Source organism: Cricetulus griseus, chromosome 4 (genome assembly GCF_003668045.3).
Source record: "Cricetulus griseus strain 17A/GY chromosome 4, alternate assembly CriGri-PICRH-1.0, whole genome shotgun sequence".
Taxonomy (NCBI): Eukaryota; Metazoa; Chordata; class Mammalia; order Rodentia; family Cricetidae; genus Cricetulus; species Cricetulus griseus.
In genome coordinates, this window is record NC_048597.1 from 162430415 (window position 1) to 162450274 (window position 19860).

Here is a 19860-nt window from a genome sequence, read left to right on the forward strand (position 1 = left end):
TAGAGGACTTCGAAGCTTTTTTTCTGATTTAATTTTTTGCTGAAAAGTTATTTGCACATAATGTTAAGACTGTTTGCTGAAAGAAAATGGACAGGGAAATCCGGGTTAAGAGACAGACATTCAAGGTAAATTGGACTACAGTAACAAAGTTTAGCCTGGTCACCTTCATGCTGTCAAATAGCAAAAACATCAAAATTCATGCAACAGAGAAATTGGTGACATACGGACTTTTATTCCGTCCAGTCATCTTGAGAAAAAAAAAATGGAAATAATACTGTTTTCTTCTGTTGGCTTTCCCAATGAGTTGTTCTTGCTTATGGCTGACTTTCCTGAACTTTCCTAGTTACAGCTGATGGAAAATTGTTCTTCAATAGAAGACCAGGGTAGCGTGCATGAAAGGCTTTCTTTTTGAAAGGGCTTTTTGATCTCATGTCTTTAGAAGAGCAATCAACTAAAAAATTAAAAAAAAAAAAACCTCCAGCACTAAAACAGCAGGGAGACTTGGACAGGAATTGACTGCCATTAGTATACTCATAACAAAATAAAGCTTGTTCTGAAACCACAAGAGGTGGTAAGAAGAGACTGTAGAAAAGCCACTGGGCACTAGAAAATGGACAGAGTACAGGGGATGTGGGATTACACTGAAGTCACACGTGACTTACAAAAATAGACATGGTTCTCAGACAAAAGCAAACGAGTACAAAACAATTCTCAAACATGAACTATTTTTAAAAGACATGTCTATATAAAACAATAAGATGTTACCTCAGAGTTCCAAAGAGTAGTCTGTTAAAATGGCTGAAAATGGGAGACGACAGAGACAGGCAGATCCCAAGACTGACCCATCTGTCCCATTCTTCTGTTTGGCAGTGTACAGCGGTGGTTGGAGACCGCTTTGAGGGACTATAGAAATATCATGGTTGGTTGGTGGATGGTGCTAGGTGTGTGAATGAGAAAACCCAAGTTATTGAGTAACCTCTGGAAGTTGAACTTTTTAGCTTCTACACTGGACAATGTTGCAATGAGAAATGACTCTTCACCTCGAATTGACCCTGCCATTCACAACTCATGCTCCATGCCCCGTGGGTTCCACTGTGCCCTAAAGGAGCAGCCCAGGCTAAATGTGTAACAGAAAATAACTCCAGCCTTGAAATGAGAGGCAGACCAGTACATCGTGCTCAGTACTCAAATCACAAACAGAAATTGCAAATGCAAAGGAGATGCCATGAGTTTGAGTCACAGAGAAATGGGCAGCAGCACCTTTCCGCATCCTCTCGCCTCTTATTCTTTTCAAACACAAAGTTCATCTGTTTGGAGAAAAATAAATGGCTCTAAAGTTAATGAGTCCCCAGAGAAAACCAGCAGTTTGTAAAAATGCCTGCAATGGGCTAAGGACAAGCTGCAGAAGCAGTTAAAACCAGAAGAGGCAGCCCAAGGTCTTAACTATGGATTTGGCATAGGATAGCACACTATGGGCAACCCTTTCCCCACCCAGTCAATAAGTCAGCATCATCCATGTCCAGGTCAACAGACACAAGTGGGCTTTCATCTTTGGTACCACTTCACAAGTTCCTCCTGGTTTGCAATGTCTGCAGAGAAGCAGAAAAGCTGGTACCTTTGCCTTGTCTGTAGGCAGAGATGTTGGGACTGTGATGGCTGCAACCATTGAGGCCAATTAAAGGAACACTGTAACATGAAGGAGAGATGCATCCACTTGTGGGTCCCAGATAATAGCAGCCATGCCCCTACAAGAGAGGGCTCATCCATCCCTGGTGGTTAAGGCCTTCGGTTTGGTGTCCTCAGAGTAGAAAAGAACACTGTTCCCATGGACAAGGAGCTCCAGATGAACCCATGCTCTGTGTCTGGACAGAGATTTTTAAGTGCTAAGATATGCCAGGCACACAAACAGGACTGGCCCTCGACCATCATACTTGAAGAAGCTTCCTTTTGGCAGCATGGATTAGGAACTTCTCATACTCTGGTGTCCGTCCTCTTTCCTGAGAGAAGCAGCCAGGGAGTGTCCAGGGTCCAGTTAATTCTCTCTGTGGTCTTCTTCTACCCAGGCTACAATTTTCCCTTCCCATCCAGGGATGGCATCGTCATCATGGAAAACCTAGGTTTAAAAAAAAAAAGCCACAATGGAAAAATACAGCCTGGAATGTGGTGCATGCCTGCAACTGGAGTGCCCAGCGGGCTGAAGCAGGAGGATAGCCATGAGTTTCAGGCTAGGTTGGGTCACAGTGTCATACCCCATCTGAACAGAACAGCAACTACAGAGTGAAGTAAGGAAGAGACACTTAAGCAACACTACTGGTGAGAAAGAGTGCAGGGCTGGTGAGATGGCTCAGTGGATAAGGGCAATGTCATAAAGCCTAATGACCTGAATTCAATGACAGGACCCACGTGATGGAAAAAGAGCATCAATTCCTGCCTCCACAAGTTGTCCCTGACTTAGAGAACAAACATACACAAGTATTAGTTTTTAAGATTTATTCTTAATTATAAGTATGAGTGTGTAATTATATGCATGTGTGTAGGTATGTGCACCTGAGTCTGTAAAGCCAAAAGCATTGGATGCCCTGGAGCTGGGGGTACCGGAGGTTGTAAGCCATCCAATATGAGCGTTAGGAATCCAACCTGGGTCTTCTACAAGAATATGCACTCTTAACACTGAGTCATTTTTCCACACAAAATTTTTAATATAATTTTAAAATTCTAAAAAATAGGACTTTAGCCCGGCGTTGGTGGCGCACGCCTTTAATCCCAGCACTGGGGAAGTAGAAGCAGGCAGATCTCTGTAAGTCCGAGAACAGCTTGGTCTACAAGAGCTAGTTCAGGACAGCCTCCAAAAGCCACAGAGAACCTTGTCTCGAACAAAAAAACAAACAAAAAATAGGACTTTAAACATTAAGGTTAAGAAAGTATAAAAGAATTGTCTAGACTGTGTCTTTGGTTCTATCCTTTAAGTTGAGACTGTGTGTGTGTGTGTGTGTGTGTGTGTGTGTGTGTGATATGATATATATATATATATATATATATATATATATGTCATACATATATAATATATACACACACATATATATTTTCTAATTTTGGGAGATAAAAACACTCTAACACTAGTTCACTCATGAATATTTGTAAGAATAGTAAATTACGGGCTGGAAAGATGGCTCAGCAGTTAAGAGCACTGACTGTTCTTCCAGAGGTCCTGAGTTCAATTCCCAGCAACTACGTGGTGGCTCACAACCACCTTAAATGAGATCTGGTGCCCTCTGCTGGTATGCAGGCAGAAGACTATATAATAAATAAATAAATAAATAAATAAATAAATATCTTTAAAAAAAAAAAAAGAAAGAAAGCCATTTTGGTACCAGGCACCATATAGAAAGGGTATAAAGAAGACCAGGGCTGGAAACAGCCCAGCAGTTAAGAGCACTGGCTGCTCTTGCAGAGGACCCCCCCAGTTTAGTTCCTCACACCCACATGATGGCTTATAACCACCTGTAACTCCAGCTGTAGGGAATCTGATGCCACCCTCTGGCCTATTTGGGTACCAGGCAGGAATGTGGTGCACACACATATATGCAGGCAGAACAATTATACACATAAAAATAAATGTTAAAAGATTTCAATTTTTTTCTGTCCTATAACCACAATGAAGGCATTTTTGATAATACATTAGAACCTAGATTTTTTTTTTGTCCAAAGAAAGTTATATTTTGAAAGTGGATGATTAGGAGCATAGGCTGAGGAAATATTCAAGGGTTAGTATCTTAGGGTTACTATTGCTGTGAAGAGACACCATGACCACAGCAACTCTTATGAGGGAAAACATTTAACTGGGGTGGTGCCTTGTAGTTTCAGAGGTTCTGTCCATTATCATCTTGGCAGGAAGACATGGTGCTGGCTACATTTGGATCAGAAGGCAACAGGAAATGGCTGTGACACTGAGTGAAACTTAAGCAAAAGAGACTTCAAAGCCTGCCTCCATAATGAGACATTTCCTTCAACAAGGCCACACTTATTTCAACAAGGCCATACCCCCTGATAGTGCCACTCCCTATAATCTTATAGGGACCAGTTACATTCAATCTACAACAGATAGAAAAAACCATCCCTTGTTTCTACTACCAGGAGTTCCCACTATGATGTGGACAGTGCTTGCCTGTTCCTGTCTGTCAATTATTTTGTTCTCTGGAAAAAGCAAGTGTAAGTTGCTCATTGGGTATGGTTTAAAAATCTATAAAATCTATGTAACAAAATTTGTCTTTAAACGTGTAACAAAAGGCTTATAATTAAAATTCCTCTGTATAGGTTAACTAAAAGCCTTTTGCTTTAAGTTTTAAGTCAAATTTGTTACAGATTTTATAGGTTCTTTAACCATACCCAATAAAATTACAAATCAATCTTGAGATAAAGACTGTTAACAAGATAGTCTTGAAAGATTTCTGGAGAGCAAAGCCCAGAGAAATCATAGAGATAAAAGACTTAAGAGTAATAAGTTATAGAACTTTAGAGATGAGACATTGGAATCATTTGCTTGTGTGGTTGTTGTAGAATAATTTTTTGTACACTGTAAACATGTGTCTTTGCTAAGGTGCCTTCTGATTGGTTTAATAAAGAGCTAAGTGTCCAGTAGTTAGACAAGAAGGGGTTAGGTAGAACTTCCAGGAAGAGAGGGGAGAAGAGGAGAAAAATCGATGTATGGAAGAAATGCCAGAGAACACAGAGAAAAACACAAGGTACAAGCTAAAAGAGAGGTAAAAAGCCATGAGATAAAATGTGGATTAATATAAATGGGTTAATTTAAGCTATAAGAACTAGTGGGACTGCTGGGCATTGGTGGTGCACCCCTTTAATCCCAGCACTCGGAGGCAGAGGCAAGTGGATCTCTGTGAGTTCGAGGCCAGCCTGGTCTCCAGAACAAGTGCCAGGATAGGCTCCAAAGCTACACAGAGAAACCCTGTCTCAAAAAACCAAAAAAAAAAAAAAAAAGAAAAAAAAGAAAAGAAAAGAACTAGTGGGACAAACTAAGCTATTGGTCAAACTTTCATAATTAATAATAAGTCTCCATGTCTTTTTTTTGTGAGCTGGTGCCCCAATCTGCCTACATGTGCTGGCAGAAGTCATTACAATTTGTGAGAATTTGGAACTCAGTGTGCCATCTTTGGCCATGGAGCTAAACTGAGGCCAAGCAGTTTTCAGTAAGACAACAAGGCTTTAAGAAAAATCTCTGAGTCTGCAAAATGAATTGAGTCCAAGGAGAAAAAGGAGGAAGGGTCAAGGAAAGGGGTGCAGACCCAGGAGCAAGCAGGCAGCACCTAGGGGAAGGTGAGGAAGTTCCAGGAGGGAGCTGAGGAGCCATGAGAGAGCTGAGGGTAAGTGCCCTGGTAACAAGAATTTCAATCTACATCATCCCCAAGTGGACTGAGAGACATATCAGAGAAGAGGCATCTCTTTCCATGTGATGGGGGCCCATTAGGGTGAGAGGAAGCTCCCTGGCACATGATGTGGCTTTGGTAGTAGAAGTAGACAACGCAGGGAGCTCCATAGTTACACCTACCCAGCAGAAGGGAGAGACAAGTGGTTAGAGCAGGTAGAGGAGAAAACAGCTGGACAGGTGCAAGTGTCTCAGTAAATGGAATTGCCCACATGGTGGAGCCTTAAAGGGCATTGCAGAAAGTATGTCCACAAGGTGGGCAGCCCAAAAGGGAGAGAGGACAGTTACTGAGTAGGTGAGGAGAGATGGATGGTTAGTTAAGGCGGAGGGAAGAAGCAGCTGAAGAGGCAGACTCTAGAATCAAATTTGGTGAGGGGCAAAAGCTAGCATAACCAAATGGTCCATACATATCTTAAGAGAATTAGATCAGTAGCTTGGTTCAGAGTGGCTGAGGTCTTTGCAGAGGGAACTCATTTAGCCACTCCTGAGGCTAAATGAGCTGGTGCGCCAGATAAATGAAAAATAAAAAATAAAAAGGAAAGGAAAGGACATGACTGCTCCTGGGTTTGGTGGAGGAGAAAGTTTATTATAGATGTATGAGGGAGAGCATAGTCAGAGGCAGGGACATCTGGGAGAGTCCAGAGTAGACATGACCAGACTGAGCTGTGGGAGAGGAGAATAGAGGGGAGAGACGGGAACCAGGTACAGCAGCCTGGAGGTCAAAGGTACAAAATGGCTGGGTAACCAAAATGTCTGGTTTATATAAGAAAAGAGCCTCTGGGGGAAGGGCAGCCCAGCCCAGGCCCTGGGCTGGAGAGTCTAGGGTATAGGGTGGGGTATGCCAGCCATACCCTGTAATAGGTAGGGACCGAGGGATCCTGGGAACCTGGCAGATAGGTCCAGCTTTAATATGTTAAATAGTCACCTCAGCTGTTTGTCTGGGTTTGAAACTTAGCAGCAAGAAGCTTTCTAAGGGCTGGTGAGGTGGCTCAACAGGCAAGGACACTTGTCATCAAGTCCCACAACCTGAGTTTGATCCCCTGGACTCCCATGGTAGAAAGAGAGAACCAATTCCTGGAGGTGTCTTCTGATCTCTGCAAGTGCACTCATAGCCATCCACTCTCTCACACAAAGTAAGTAAATAACTATAAAAAAACTGTAAAGTTTCGGTGGATGGTAGTGACACATACCTTTAATCCTAGCACTAAGGAGGCAGGTGGATCTCTGTGAGTTCGAGGCCAGCTTGGTCTACAGAGCAAGATCCAGGACAGGCTCCAAAGCTACACAGAGAAACCCTGTCTAAAAAACAAACAAACAAAACTGTGATGTTTCATAACAACTGGATAGAGACAGAAAATGTTGCTTATAGTCTTGCATTTTGCGTGGAGGGGACAGTAAGTGCAAGTCCCTGCCCCTTGTCTTAGGCTTTTTACTTAATCTAACAACACTATTTCTTTTTAAAAATAAAAATTTTATCCAAACTTCTCATTAAAAAAAAGATCAGTCATTGGAGCTAGAGAGATGGCTCAGTGATTAAGAGCAATGGCTACTCTTCCAGAAAACCCAGGTTTGATTCTCAGCACCTAAATGGCAGCTCACAATTGTCTATAAGCACAGTTCCTGGGGATCCAACACTGTCTTCTGGTCTTCCTGGGCACACCATATATACATGTGGTCTGTAGACATACATGTAAACAAAACACTCATATACAAAAAATAAAGTCCTCTAACTAACAAAGCTGTCCATTCTATGGAATTTAAAGTAATTGGTCCATGAAATGAACCTCTCCATCAGGGGAACTGTGGTGGTCTGAATAGGAACGGCCCCCATAGGCTCTTGTGTTTGAATGCTTAGTCATCAGGGAGTGGCACTACTTGGGAGGGATTAGGAAGTGTGATCTTGTTGGAGGAGATGTGGTCTTGATGGAGGTGTGTCACTGGGGATGGGTTTTGAGATTTCAAGAGCCCAAGTGAGGGTCTCTGTCTCTGTCTCTGTCTCTCTCTCTGTGTGTCTCTGTCTCTGTCTCTGTCTCTGTCTCTCTCTCTCTCTCTCTCTCTCTCTCTCTCTCTCTCTCTCTCTGCTCTCGCTCTCTCCCTCTCCCTCCCTGCTGCCTGCAGATCTGGATGCAGAACTCTCAGCTATTTCTCCAGCACCATGCACGCCTGTGAGCCACCATGCTTCCTGCCATGATGATAAGGGACTATACCTGTCAAACTGTAATGCAAGCTGGCCGTGGTTAAGGTGTCTCTTCACAGAAACAGAGGCAAAGAGCTAGTTCAGCAGTGACCAGTAATACTCTCCCAACTCCCCATGGATTCTTTACCTCTTCTTTGACGGTGCCAAACTCGGGATCCAGTGCTTTGAAGTGGTACCGGTGATTCCCTTCTCGATCAATAGCTGCTTTGAAATCCTTCAGTGTCACCTCCCCCAACCTGTAACAAAAAAAAGAGTGTACCAAAATAGCCTGTTAAAATAGGCTGGGAAGGTAATGTGTAAGCTTTCAATCTGTGCCTCTGCCAGAGTCAACAGGCAGAGATAGCATGGCTTTAACACTAGGTCAGGGCTCCTGATAACCACTATCACTAAAAGAGCAGAGGCTGGGCAACCAGTCACCACTCGGGATGAACATGGCACTATATATCAGGTGATCAGAGAACTCAAATTCATTGCTTTTGCTGTTTTTAATCCAAAAATAAGGTATCAAAATAAAATTTGTGGAAAAAAAACCCATAAATACACCTTCTCAGTTTCTCCCATGAAATAATAGTCTGATAAAATTAAATTCAACAGATGGGGTTTTATTTGTTGTTTGTTTGTTTTTGTTATGACAGGGTCTTACCCTGTAGCCCAAACTTGCCTTGAACTTGCTGTATAGCCTAAGGTGACTTCAAATTCACAGCCCTGTTTTAGGCCTCCAGGTGCTAAGATTACAGGTATGTGCCACCCAGACCCAGGATCAGAAGTTCCTCTGGGGTTAGAAAGTCCACTTCTACCCAGTCCAGTCCAAATGAGCAGACTAGGAGACCCTCAGAGTCTCTCTAAGTAGTTGGTTCCAGGGTTTAGTGCCTTCAGCAAGGCAAGGCAAGCACACTACCACTGAGGTACATCCCCAGCTCCTTTACAGTACATTTATTTCACTGGAAGGAAGTATATTGAACTGAGTTCCTGGAACATTTTCCACATAAATTCCTACAGGCATGAGTTGCCATCATCACATAGTAATAAATACCCACAAGTAAATGCCCAAGAGGTCAGGGTAGAGGTCATGGCTACCAGAAGGGGCTATTTTGAATACATAAAAGAACAAGTGTTTCCAAACTTGGAGCATATTTGTATAGCTATCAGGACAAGGAGTACAATTACTGTTCCTGTGGAGCCAGGTGTGGTGTGTGGCACACGCCTTTAATCTAAGCACTTGGGAAGCAGAGGCAGGTGGATCTCTGTGAGTTCAAGACCAGACAAGACTTGTCTACACACTGAGTGCTGGCCAGACAGAGCTACATAGTGAGACACCATCTCAAAAGACTAAAACAAATCAAAATATGATTATTAATTCCTGTGCCTAGCAGCAGATCCTGCAACTCCTCTATGATGCCACAAGATGGTGGGTGTGCACGCCTTTAATCCCAGCACTCAGGAGACAGAGGCAGGTGGATTTCTATGAGCTAAAGGCCAGCCTGGTCTACATAGAGAGTTCCAGGCTAGCCAAGGCTACATAATAATACTTCGTCTCAAAACAACCAAAAACCAAACCAAACCAAATCAAAATCTATCAAGCTGGAACTAGAATCTCTATGTACTGGAGTCTTCTTTCTGCACAAGCTTGGCAGTAACTGCTTCTCTCTCTCTCTCTCTCTCTCTCTCTCTCTCTCTCTCTCTCTCTCTCTCTCTCTCTCTCTCCCTCCCTCCCTCCTTCCTTCCTTCCTGTTCTTGTTTTTACAGTGAAATAATGACTTGTGCATCTCACCTCTTTGGTATATTGACCATGAAGGGCGTGAGTGACCGGTCAGTGAAATAGAGCACTTTAGTACAGGTACTGCTTACGGCTGGAGAACTCTGGGAGTGAGGCAGCGCTGCAATCAGAGACTCTGGTTAGAACATTTGATTTTATTCAAACTATTCCTCTTTTCATTTACTCAAAATGTCTCAGGAGGCTATAGCTGCCAGAGGTCACAGCTCCTCCATCAGCCTTGCCAAGCCCCATGTCCACAGAGCATGGCTTATCACCATGAGGACAACAGGTGCCCAGGGCGTGGGTATCATCATAGGGACCTCGTTTCTCATTCATTCCAGGTATTTCTGGCAGAGGAATGCCTGCTCCGATAGCACTGTTGCTAAAGATCAAGAGGTCAGAATACATCACCTGGTCAGATTTCAGGGGACTCAGAGTAGACCCCCAGCAGGACCTGAAAATTGCATACATTCAGATTTTGGAATAAGAATACTCACGTGATCTGTGGGGGGAAAAAAAGAACAATGGAAGAAAACCCAGAGGCAAAGTACTTCAGTCTACAAAATACAAGACCTTCCATATGGCCTGGTCCTGTGCTGTGCTTTTTTTTTCTTTTAGACTTTTGTCTCACTAAGTAGCCCTATCTGGCCTAGAACTCATGATATAAACCAAACTGGCCTTGAACTCACAGAGATCTACCTGCCTGCCTCTGCCTCCTGAGTACTGGGATTAAAAATGTAGGCTACCTTTTGTGTGATTCTTGTGTGATTTGTTTTTTGAAAATGTATTACATTTATTTTAGTGTGTGTGTGTGTGTGTGTGTGTGTGTGTGTGTGTGTGTGTGTGTGTGTGTAGATCAGAGGACAACTTTTAGGAGTCAGTTCTTTCCTTCCACAGCACAGGACCAAGGATTACAGTCAGGTGGTTAGATTTGACGGTAAGTGTTTTCACACACTGAGCCAGCTTGCTGCTCCTAAAAACATGTCTTTTGGGGGGGGACCTCTAAAATATTCTACTACATGATATAAAGGATTCGGGTAACAGCCATCCAGTTACCAAACAGGACCTGTACTAATAATCAAATGGTGAAAGCAGTCAAAACCAACTAAACAGATACACAATTTCACTATGCTTCTGGCACTTTGTGCATTGTTACCCTCCACCTTAAACACAACTCAGAGTCATCAGTGTCAGAGAGGAAGGAAGAGTAGAAGGGAGGAGGACCAGGAAGCAGGAGGAATTCCAAGAAAAAATATGCATGCTAAACCCCAAACACCTTCATGAGGAAGGATCTCTGGACTTTGCTATTTTTATCATTACTTTGCCAAATAGACTTTGTCATGAAGTTTTCCTATTTATATGAATATATGTAGATTTTTGAATTTACAAAAACCTTAAAATCCAATAAAGCACCAGGAAATATGTGTTAAAAATAAGAGTTGGGGGACTGGAGAGGTGACTCAGTGGTTAAGAGCACTTGCTGCTCTCTCAAGGGAGCCAGGTTCCCATAACCCACGTGGCCACTCATATCCTTGTTCCTGTTCCAGGGGTTCTGATGCCCTCTTCTGGCCTCCAGAGGCACTGCACCCATATGGTATGCCCACATGCAGGCAAACACACATAAAATATTTTGAGTTGGGCATGGTGGTGCACACCTTTAATTCCACCACCTGGGAGGCAATAACTGGCAGACTTTTGTGAGTTTAACACATCCAGGTCTACATAGTGAGTCTCTGTCTCAAGCAACAACAAAAATAGCACTAGAAGATTAAAGACCCATTAAAACAGAATAAAAGTGAGTTTTGATCCATGCTTCATACTGTATAGAAAAAAATAACTCTAAATGAATCATAAGCCTAAACTTAAAAAGCTAAATATTGACCACATTTAGTCCAAGCACTGGGCAGGCAAAAGCAGATGCATTTCTCTGAGTTTGAGGCCTGGTCTATATAGCAAGAGGCCCTACTGTGCAATGGAACACCTCTCCCACTTTCAAGCTACTCAGCATTAGCTGGAAAATAGAAAGAAATACCTATAGGCCCAGCAACATCCCGGGGCAGGTAGGCGTGGCTCCTGGCCACTGCCTGTGGGCAAGAGGCTCAGCTCTCACAGAACAGCAAGCAAGGACCACAGCCCAGAACCAGTTGGGTAGCCTGCTGCAAGGACCCAGGGGGATGGAGCCCTACAGACACCAGCACCATGTGCTAATTAGAGCCTCAGAAAGAGCCCACAGATGCACAGGGGTGGCCTGGCCTTTTAAGGCTTGCCTCATGTGGTCAGAGGAAGCTATTCAGAAAGTCCAGACTGAGAAAACCTCTGAACAGGTACAGTATGCTTTAAAATGTATTTATGTGCTAAAGAAAGAAAAGAAAATGTATATAGACAGTCATAGAAAAAATAGTTTAAAAATAATGAAGTCTTTAAAGAGAAAATAAAATAATATAAAAAGAATAAGTCACATAAGGATAGGAAATACCATAACACAGAACATTTGGACCCTATATAGTGCTTTATTAACTTTAAATTTTTAAATGTTAATAAACAAAATATAACAGCTACTAAAAGACATTGGATTATGGAAAAAGATGCTGAATTAAACCAGCCTATAATCTTCAAAATGTAAGTCAGGAAATGTGTTGCATTGGGGAGAGGTTATGCCTTTGTTTCCAAAGGAAACAAAAAGCTATGGATTCCTTCAAAATTAATAAAGATCAGATTTGACCTGGAGAGACCCTCCTGAAAATCTTGGCTGCAGACATGAAGGATGAAACAAGAAAAACTACAAGACAGGTGACATATAGGCTGGTCCCTCTACATGGGAAAAACTCTGAGCTGAATGAGACATAACAAATCTTGCTACAAAGTTAACAGATGCATTTTTCCTGCTCAAACATAGAACAGAAAATCATCTTTAGCTGACGTGTGCACACTGCACATTCCATACTTATGTTAATGCAGGTATGTATGTTACCTTTAAAAGTTTGTATGTTTTCAGAAAAAAAAAAAAAAAAAGGACCACACATGCTGAAGTCAGAGGGCAACTTGAAGAAGTCAGTTCTCTCCTTCTACCATGTAGACCTCAATGTTTTTTGTTTTGCTTTTGGTTTTTTCTAGACAGGGTTTCTCTGTGTAGCCCTGGCTTTCCTGAAACTCCATCTGTAGATCAGGCTGGCCTTGAACTCAGAAATTTACCTTTTTTTTTTTAAGATTTTATTTATATATACAACATTCTGCTTCCATGTATATCTGCACACCAGAAGAGGGCACCAGATCTCATAACAGATGGTTATGAGCCACCATGTGGTTGCTGGGAATTGAACTCAGGACCCTTGGAAGAGCAGTTGGTGCTCTTAACCTCTGAGCCATCTCTCCAGCCCCCAGAAATTTACCTTTTTCTGCCTCTGAGTTCTGGGATTAAAGGTGTGTGCCACAACTGTTCAGCTGGTCCTCATAATGTTTTTAAGAACATTAGACATCCTGTGTTAAGGTGGTAGATAATCCCCGTACTCAGGAGGCTGAGGCAGGGGATAATGAGTTTGATCACACTGTGACTTTATCTCAGAGAGAGAGGGAGGGAGGGGTGAAAACATTTCTGGAAATGAGGTTGGGCTTTGTTGCTAAAGTTATCTTAGAACACACCCATCTTCATGTTCCTCCAGATTTCTCTCAGGAGGAAGAGCTGGCTTCCTGGAGGGTTCTTCCTCAGTGTTCCCACACCATCCTCAGCTACAGACTTTCCTCTTGTCTGTACCTCACAGTATAGATGAGGAAGACTTCTGTTACCCTGCGCCACATCTGTCACTCAGTCTGCTTCTGCCCCAGGAACAGGCAACTTCTAAAGATTTGAGCCTACAAGTGTCCTCTCTGCTCCATGATGGAGGACTGTATACGTATGTTCCCCTTTGCCTGGTGAGGAGGGTTTGCTCTCTCCGGATGTCTTTTGCTCCACAATGGACAATGGTCCAGATAGGGCTTTTGTGTTTTTGCAGCAGAAGTGCTCCTGTCCTCTGGGTCTGTACCAACAGAGGATGTTTTATTTTGACTCTGCCCCCACAAACAAACATTTTTATGCATGGAACAGAAGTCCCATGGGAAAGTGTCTGTAAACTCTTATGCCCTTGGCACCTGGGGTTCTCTGCTCAGCCTTTAACAATGCAGGGAAATCTTAGCAACATTCTTCTTTTCTGTGGCACAGTGGCCCATCACCTTCCTGGCTTCACCACACACAAGCTAGTGCTGGCATCCCTTTGCTCCCAGGAGCCATCTGCTTGTGTTCCAGACGAGCTCATTTCCCTATGGCCTCATCTCTCAGGTGGGCTCAAAATTTGTGACTTTTTAGGCTAGCCAACTTTCTCTTGCTATTAATTAGAAGGTTCTAGCTTCCTATACTAGGCAGAAGTCAGAATTATACTATTTGCCGGGCAGTGGTGGCACACACCTTTAATCCCAGCACTCGGGAGGCAGAGGCAGGCAGATCTCTGTGAGTTTGAGACCAGCCTGATCTACAAGATCTAGTTCCAGGACAGCCTCCAAAAGCCACAGAGAAACCCTGTCTTGAAAAAACAGAAAAACAAACAAACAAACAAAAGTTCACAGTTTAAGAATTGAAACAGAATTCATATGCAATAAAATTCACCATTTCAAGGTGTGAAATTCAGTGACAGCACATTACAATACTGTGTAAACATGCACCACTATCTAGCCCCAGACACTGTCACCACCCCTGAAAGAAACATGAACTGAAAAGGCAGACATTTGCATGGCCAGCAAGATGGCTTGGTGAGTGAAAGTGCTTTCTCAAGTCTGGTGACTCAAATTCCATCCCCAGAATTCATATGGTGGAAAGAGAGAACTGACTCCCATAAGCTGTCCTGTGCCCACATACACAATACACACAGAATAATTAAACAAATATAATTTAAAAACATTCTTTTGTAAAAAGTAGACATTTACCATTTCTCCTTCCTTCTTGATCCTGGCATGTGCTTAACCCAAGCTCCTTTCTCTCTAATAATTTGCTTGTTCAGGAAATTTCATGTAAATAAATATACAAATGTAATATATGTCATTTTGGTTTTTTTTTTTTAATATTTTTTGACTTTGTGGTGTCAGATGTCTTCCTCAGTCACTTCTTGCCATACTTTTTGAGACAGGGTCTCTCACTGAACCTGGAGCTCACAGACTGGGTGAGACTCAGTGGCCAGAGAGCTCCAGTGACTGCCTGTCTCTACCTCCTCAGCACCAAAATTACAGGAGCCTGTTAACATGCCCAGCTTCTTAAACAGGTGCTGGGGATTAGAGCACAGGGTCTCACACTTGTGGGGCAAGCTCTTCAGCAAGTGAACTAACCTTTCGGGTATGCCATCTTGTACTTAGCATAATGTGTTTTCAGAGTTCACTCACATTCTATGTGTATCAGTGCTTTATTCCTTTCTGTAGCTGAATAGTATCATTTCTCAGTGGCAGACTTTTGTGTTGATTTTTGCTTTTGTTTTCAATTCTTTGGGGTATATACCTATGGCTTCCTGTGATAATGCTATGTTTAGCTTTTTGGAGAGCTGTTTCCTCAGTGGCGGCATCTTTTTACAACCTCAATGCAATACAGAAGACTTCCATTTTCTCTACATCTTTTGTTAACACTTGTTACTTCCTATTGTGGAATATTAATTTAAGATGTGTTACATTTGTTTATGCTGTGGAACATTTGTTTAGTGATGCAGAGATGTGTTGCGTTCTTTTATGTTGCATTTGTTTAACTCGGTGAAGCTGTGTTACTCTGCCTGTCGAAGACACCTGATTGGTCTAGTAAAGAGCTGAACGTCCAATAGTAAGGCAGGAGAAAGGACAGGCGAGGCTGGCAGGCAGAGAGAATAAATAGGAGAAAGCTAGGAAGGGAGATTGAGGTGCAAGAAAGTGAGGAGAGAGGGCGTCAGGGCCCAGCCCACCCAGCTACACAGCAAGCCATGGAGTAAGAAGTAAAGAACGGTAGGTGGGATAATTTAAGAAAAGCTGGCTAGAAGCAAGCCAAGCTAAGGCCAGGCTTTCAGAAAAAGAATAAGCCTGCGCGTGTATTTATTTGGGAGCTGGGTGACAGGCCCCCAAAAGAGTAAAGAGCAAAGAAATGACCAACTGCAACTTTCCATTATTTTCAGCTGAAGATTCTTTTGATGTCCTACCTAGAAATCCATTGCCACATCCAAAAGTATATTTCTCCTTTTCTACAAGTTGTATAGATCTACCTTTTACATACACATGGTAATATGTTGGGATCCCATGTTGTAGGATATCCACTTATCTGAGGTCAAATATGTGTGTGTGTGTGTGTGTGTGGGTTATAAATGAACTCTCAATTTTATTGCAGTAACCTTACTGTTGTTACTTTCAAAATCTGAAGTAAGGGGCAGGGGAGATAGCCAGCTCTTCAAAGCATATACAAGTTCAGTTCCCAGCACCCGGGCAGCTCAAAACTCTCTGCAATCCCGGTGACATTGTCTCACGGAACTTGTGTGCCCCCATATTTTGCCAGTGAATTTCAGGTGAAGTCTCATTTAATAATCTTTCAAGGTTATTTCAATTTGATAATCAAGAAACACAGACCAAGTACCAATGGTTAGCATTCTTGTCTACAGATACACACTGGGGATTGGCAGCCCCAGGACTGCACTGCAGATATGTCTGATTTTATAGTCTCTGTTTTTCCTCTCTCAGTTTGCATTTAGTTTGAGGAATGAATTTCAAGTGCCTTTAAACTTACAAAGAGGAACATCTCGTTGGCATTCAAATACATACCCTTGAAGCTCAGAAAATCACTGGGATTAGAATAAAACTGCAAAACTAATCCACATACAAGAATGCTTGAAGCCACATGGAACGGGAAAGTAAACCTAAAAAGGCTATGAGACAGTCTAGGTCTGGAACGAGGCCTCAAATGGCATCTCGGGACATCAACAGCCAAGGGCTAGGAAGAGGAGGAGTCAAAGGGAGGATTCGGAATTAGCATTCAGAGAATACAAGGAAAACTGATGGCTCTAGCTCAGCAGACTGCAGTGAAAAGCAGCAGCAAGTCTGCCTTGCTCCTGTCCGCACCTGCACGGTCTAACTTTGGTGGTACTACAGGGGTGCTCAATGCTCCGGCATCAGGACAGCACTGCTCAGCACTGGAGCTGATGGTGGAGATTGTTTCCATCAGACTGCTCGAGAATATTAAATGCTTTTGAAAAGACAAAGGAAGGCAAAGCTCGAGACAAAACCACTTGACTACATAATGAGAAGGTCACCTGCAACTCAACAGTGAGAACAAGTGGAATAACTGAGTAGAGTAAGAATGAACTAGATTTGGTGGTAAAGGAAAGACACAGCCAGAGAGATGGCCCAGCAGGTAAGGGCACTTGCCGCAAAGCTGAGTCTGGTTGCTGAGGGACATGCTGGCCTGTTTGTGAAAATGTGTGTCCCTGGAAGTTCTGGTTAACATGCAAGCCCATTGTGAACTAAGTAGTTTAAATACTACTGTATATGCATGAAAGAATTGGTATAGAGAGGAAGTAGTTTATTATTTTGAAAAGAATTTTCAAGAATTTATAACTTCTACATTGCCAGTTCATACTAACCTTGAAAGTATCAAAGAGGAACAACAATCAAACTAAAATCCTAACAATGCATGGTGGTACATAACTTTAACTATACCATTCAGAAGGTAGAGGCAGGAAGATCTCTCTGAGTTTGGGGCCAGCCTGGTCTACATAGGTCTACACCAGTGGTTTTCAATCTATGGGTCATGACCCCTTAGGGGGTTGAACAACCCTTCTACAGGGGTCACCTAAGACCATCTGCATATCAGATATTTATATTATGATTCATAACAGTATCAAAATTACAGCTATGAAGTTACAATGAAAATAATTTTATGATTGGGGTCACTACAACATGAGGAACTGTATCAAAGGGCCACAGAGTTAGGAAGGTTGAGAACGACAAAGTGGTCTACATACACACCAGTAATCCTAGCACCTGGGAGGTGAAGAAGGGGATCAGAAATTCAAGGTCATTCCTAGTTTGAAGTTAGCTTGGTTTACATGAGACTCTGTCTCAAAATAAAAAAAAAACAAAACAAAACAAATTTAAATAAAAACAGAACACAGAGTAAAACCCTTAAAATATTTGCACAAGTATGAAATGTGCAAACTTTTCGTAGAACAAATGGTATTCCCGAATTTTTGATCGTAACATCTCCTTGAGTGAGATGATGATGCTGAGAGAGAAACCCGATTATTTTAGTTCCAAAATTAGCTTCAAAATCTTTTTTCCACGAGTCCTTTGAAACAAATTTTTGTTCAGTTGGTCTGGCACAGAAGCTCACTATGGTTCCTATCAAATTTATAGTCTTCTGCTTCAAGCTCCCGAGTGCCAGGATGATAGGCATGTGCTACCATGCCCAACTTTTGTATGGTTTCAGAAATTATACACATTCACTGGAGAAATAGATCTACAGTTAAGAGCATCGGCTGCTCTTCTAGGGGACCTACATTCAATTCCCAACACTCACAAGATAGCTCACAACTGTAATTCCAGTTCCAGGTGAATTCATGCCCTCTCCTGGCCTCCTCAGGCACTTAGTTACCCAAGTGATGTACAGTTGTACAGCAGGCAAAACACTTATACAGGTAGGAAGGGAAAGGAAAAATAAATTGTACACATAAGGAAAAAAAAACTGGTTCTAGTCAGCTATTTGATCTTCATATGAATTGTAGGGATTCTTTAAAAAATGGGCCTGGGTAAAAGAAAAAATAATAAAATTCAAACATTTCTGAACCAAGACTCAAAAATGTCTACTACAGTGAGAATGGCCAGATGGAGCAGCTTTCTAGTTGAACCAACCAGAGGAAAATGGATGAGTGTACAGGAGCTGGTTCAAACACACTTTCTAATCATGACCACTAGGTGGTGCAAATATATAGCAGGCCTTAAATGAATGGCCTGGACTGTCAAGTTTTAAAGACAATCCCCAAAGAAATTGAATTCCATTGATCAATGTGTCTGTTTTTGTGCCAAACAGAAAAGCAGAAGTGTGTGTGTGTGTGTGTGTGTGTGTGTGTGTGTGTGTGTGTGTATGTGTGTCTGTTATTTGCTTTATGGTTTATTCAGCATGAATGTTTTGAATTTTGCATAGTTTCCAGTTATTTCAGCTCACATCAGCAACATCCTCCATATGGCTGATGGTGGTGATGTCATGAGTCCTCATAATCCTAGAGATAATATGACTCTTGTTTGCTCAGGAAAAAAAAATCATAAAAGTGAAGCACTGCACAAAAATGTATCTACCCAGAAACAGGAAGTATGAAAATAACAAAACAGACACATTGATCAATGGAATCAAATTAAAGACCTAGACATAAATCCACATCCTATGAACACCCAATTTTTTTTATAAAAAGTCAGAAATACACACTAGAAAAGAGACAGCATCTCCAACAAATGGTGCTGGTCAAACTGAAGAGCTGCATGTGGAAGAATCCAAATAGATTCATACTTATCACCGTGCACAAAACCCAACTCCAAATAGATCAAACCCCTCAACAAAAACTAGATATACTGAACCTGATAGAAGAGAAAGTGGGGAACAGCCTTGAATGCATTGGCACAAAAGATGATTTCCTGAACAGAACACCAGTAGCATAAGCACTAAACTTGACAATTAATAGATGGGACCTCATGAAACTGAAAAGCTTCCATGTGGCAAAGGACACCATCATTTGGACAAACAGAAGCCTACAAAGTAGGAGAAGATTTTTACTAACTACATATCTGATAGAGTACTAATATCCAAAAATATATAAAGAATGCAAAAAAATAGATATCAAGAAAACAACCCAACTAAAATTGGGGCTACAAATCCAAACAGAGAATTCTCAAGAGAAAATTCAAATGGCTCAGTGTTACAGGATATTTCACTGCACTGTGACTCCCCAAGATTGTGTTAATAAAGTTAACCTTGAATCAGAAGGAGTAGCCCGTGACTAGAATTAGCCATCAAGAAGCCAGGAATACAGACAGAGAAGGGAGAAGGAGCAGGGAGGGATTAGAGATTTTGTGGTCTCTTCAATTTGGGACATATGGAAAAAGAGGCACTTGCTAGATCTCCAGTAAAAAAAAAAAGGGGGGGGACAGTCACCTGGTTGATTCTCTCCTTCTTTGATCTATCAGGTTTTCACCCCAACATCTGACTCCCAAGTATTTACTGGTAATAGAACAACTTAGATAAAAACAACAGCTGAGAAATGCTTTAAAGAAATGTTCAGCATTCTTAACCATCAGGGAAATGCAAATGAAAACTACCTTGAGATTTCATCTTACATCCATCAGAATGGCTAAAAATCAATAAAGTGACAGGTCATGCTGATGAGGATGTGAAGTATGGGAACCACTCATCCGTGGCTGGTGGGGAGTGCAAACTTGCACAGCCAGTATGGA

At 42.1% G+C, this 19860-nt stretch overlaps 1 protein-coding gene across 9 annotated transcripts in view; it reads right to left on the reverse strand.

Moving 5' to 3' along the window:
* Positions 1 to 19860, reverse strand: part of Dixdc1 (DIX domain containing 1) — an 83151-nt gene continuing 63291 nt past the window's right edge. For all 9 annotated transcript variants that reach the window (XM_027412148.2, XM_027412149.2, XM_027412152.2 and 6 more), the window contains 3 exons: positions 9409 to 9514; positions 7765 to 7873; positions 1 to 2113 (listed from right to left, as the gene is read on the reverse strand). In XM_027412148.2, the coding sequence (XP_027267949.1) occupies positions 2033 to 2113; positions 7765 to 7873; positions 9409 to 9514 (296 nt within the window). In that variant the 3' untranslated portion in view covers positions 1 to 2032. The remainder of the gene's footprint in view (positions 2114 to 7764; positions 7874 to 9408; positions 9515 to 19860) is intronic.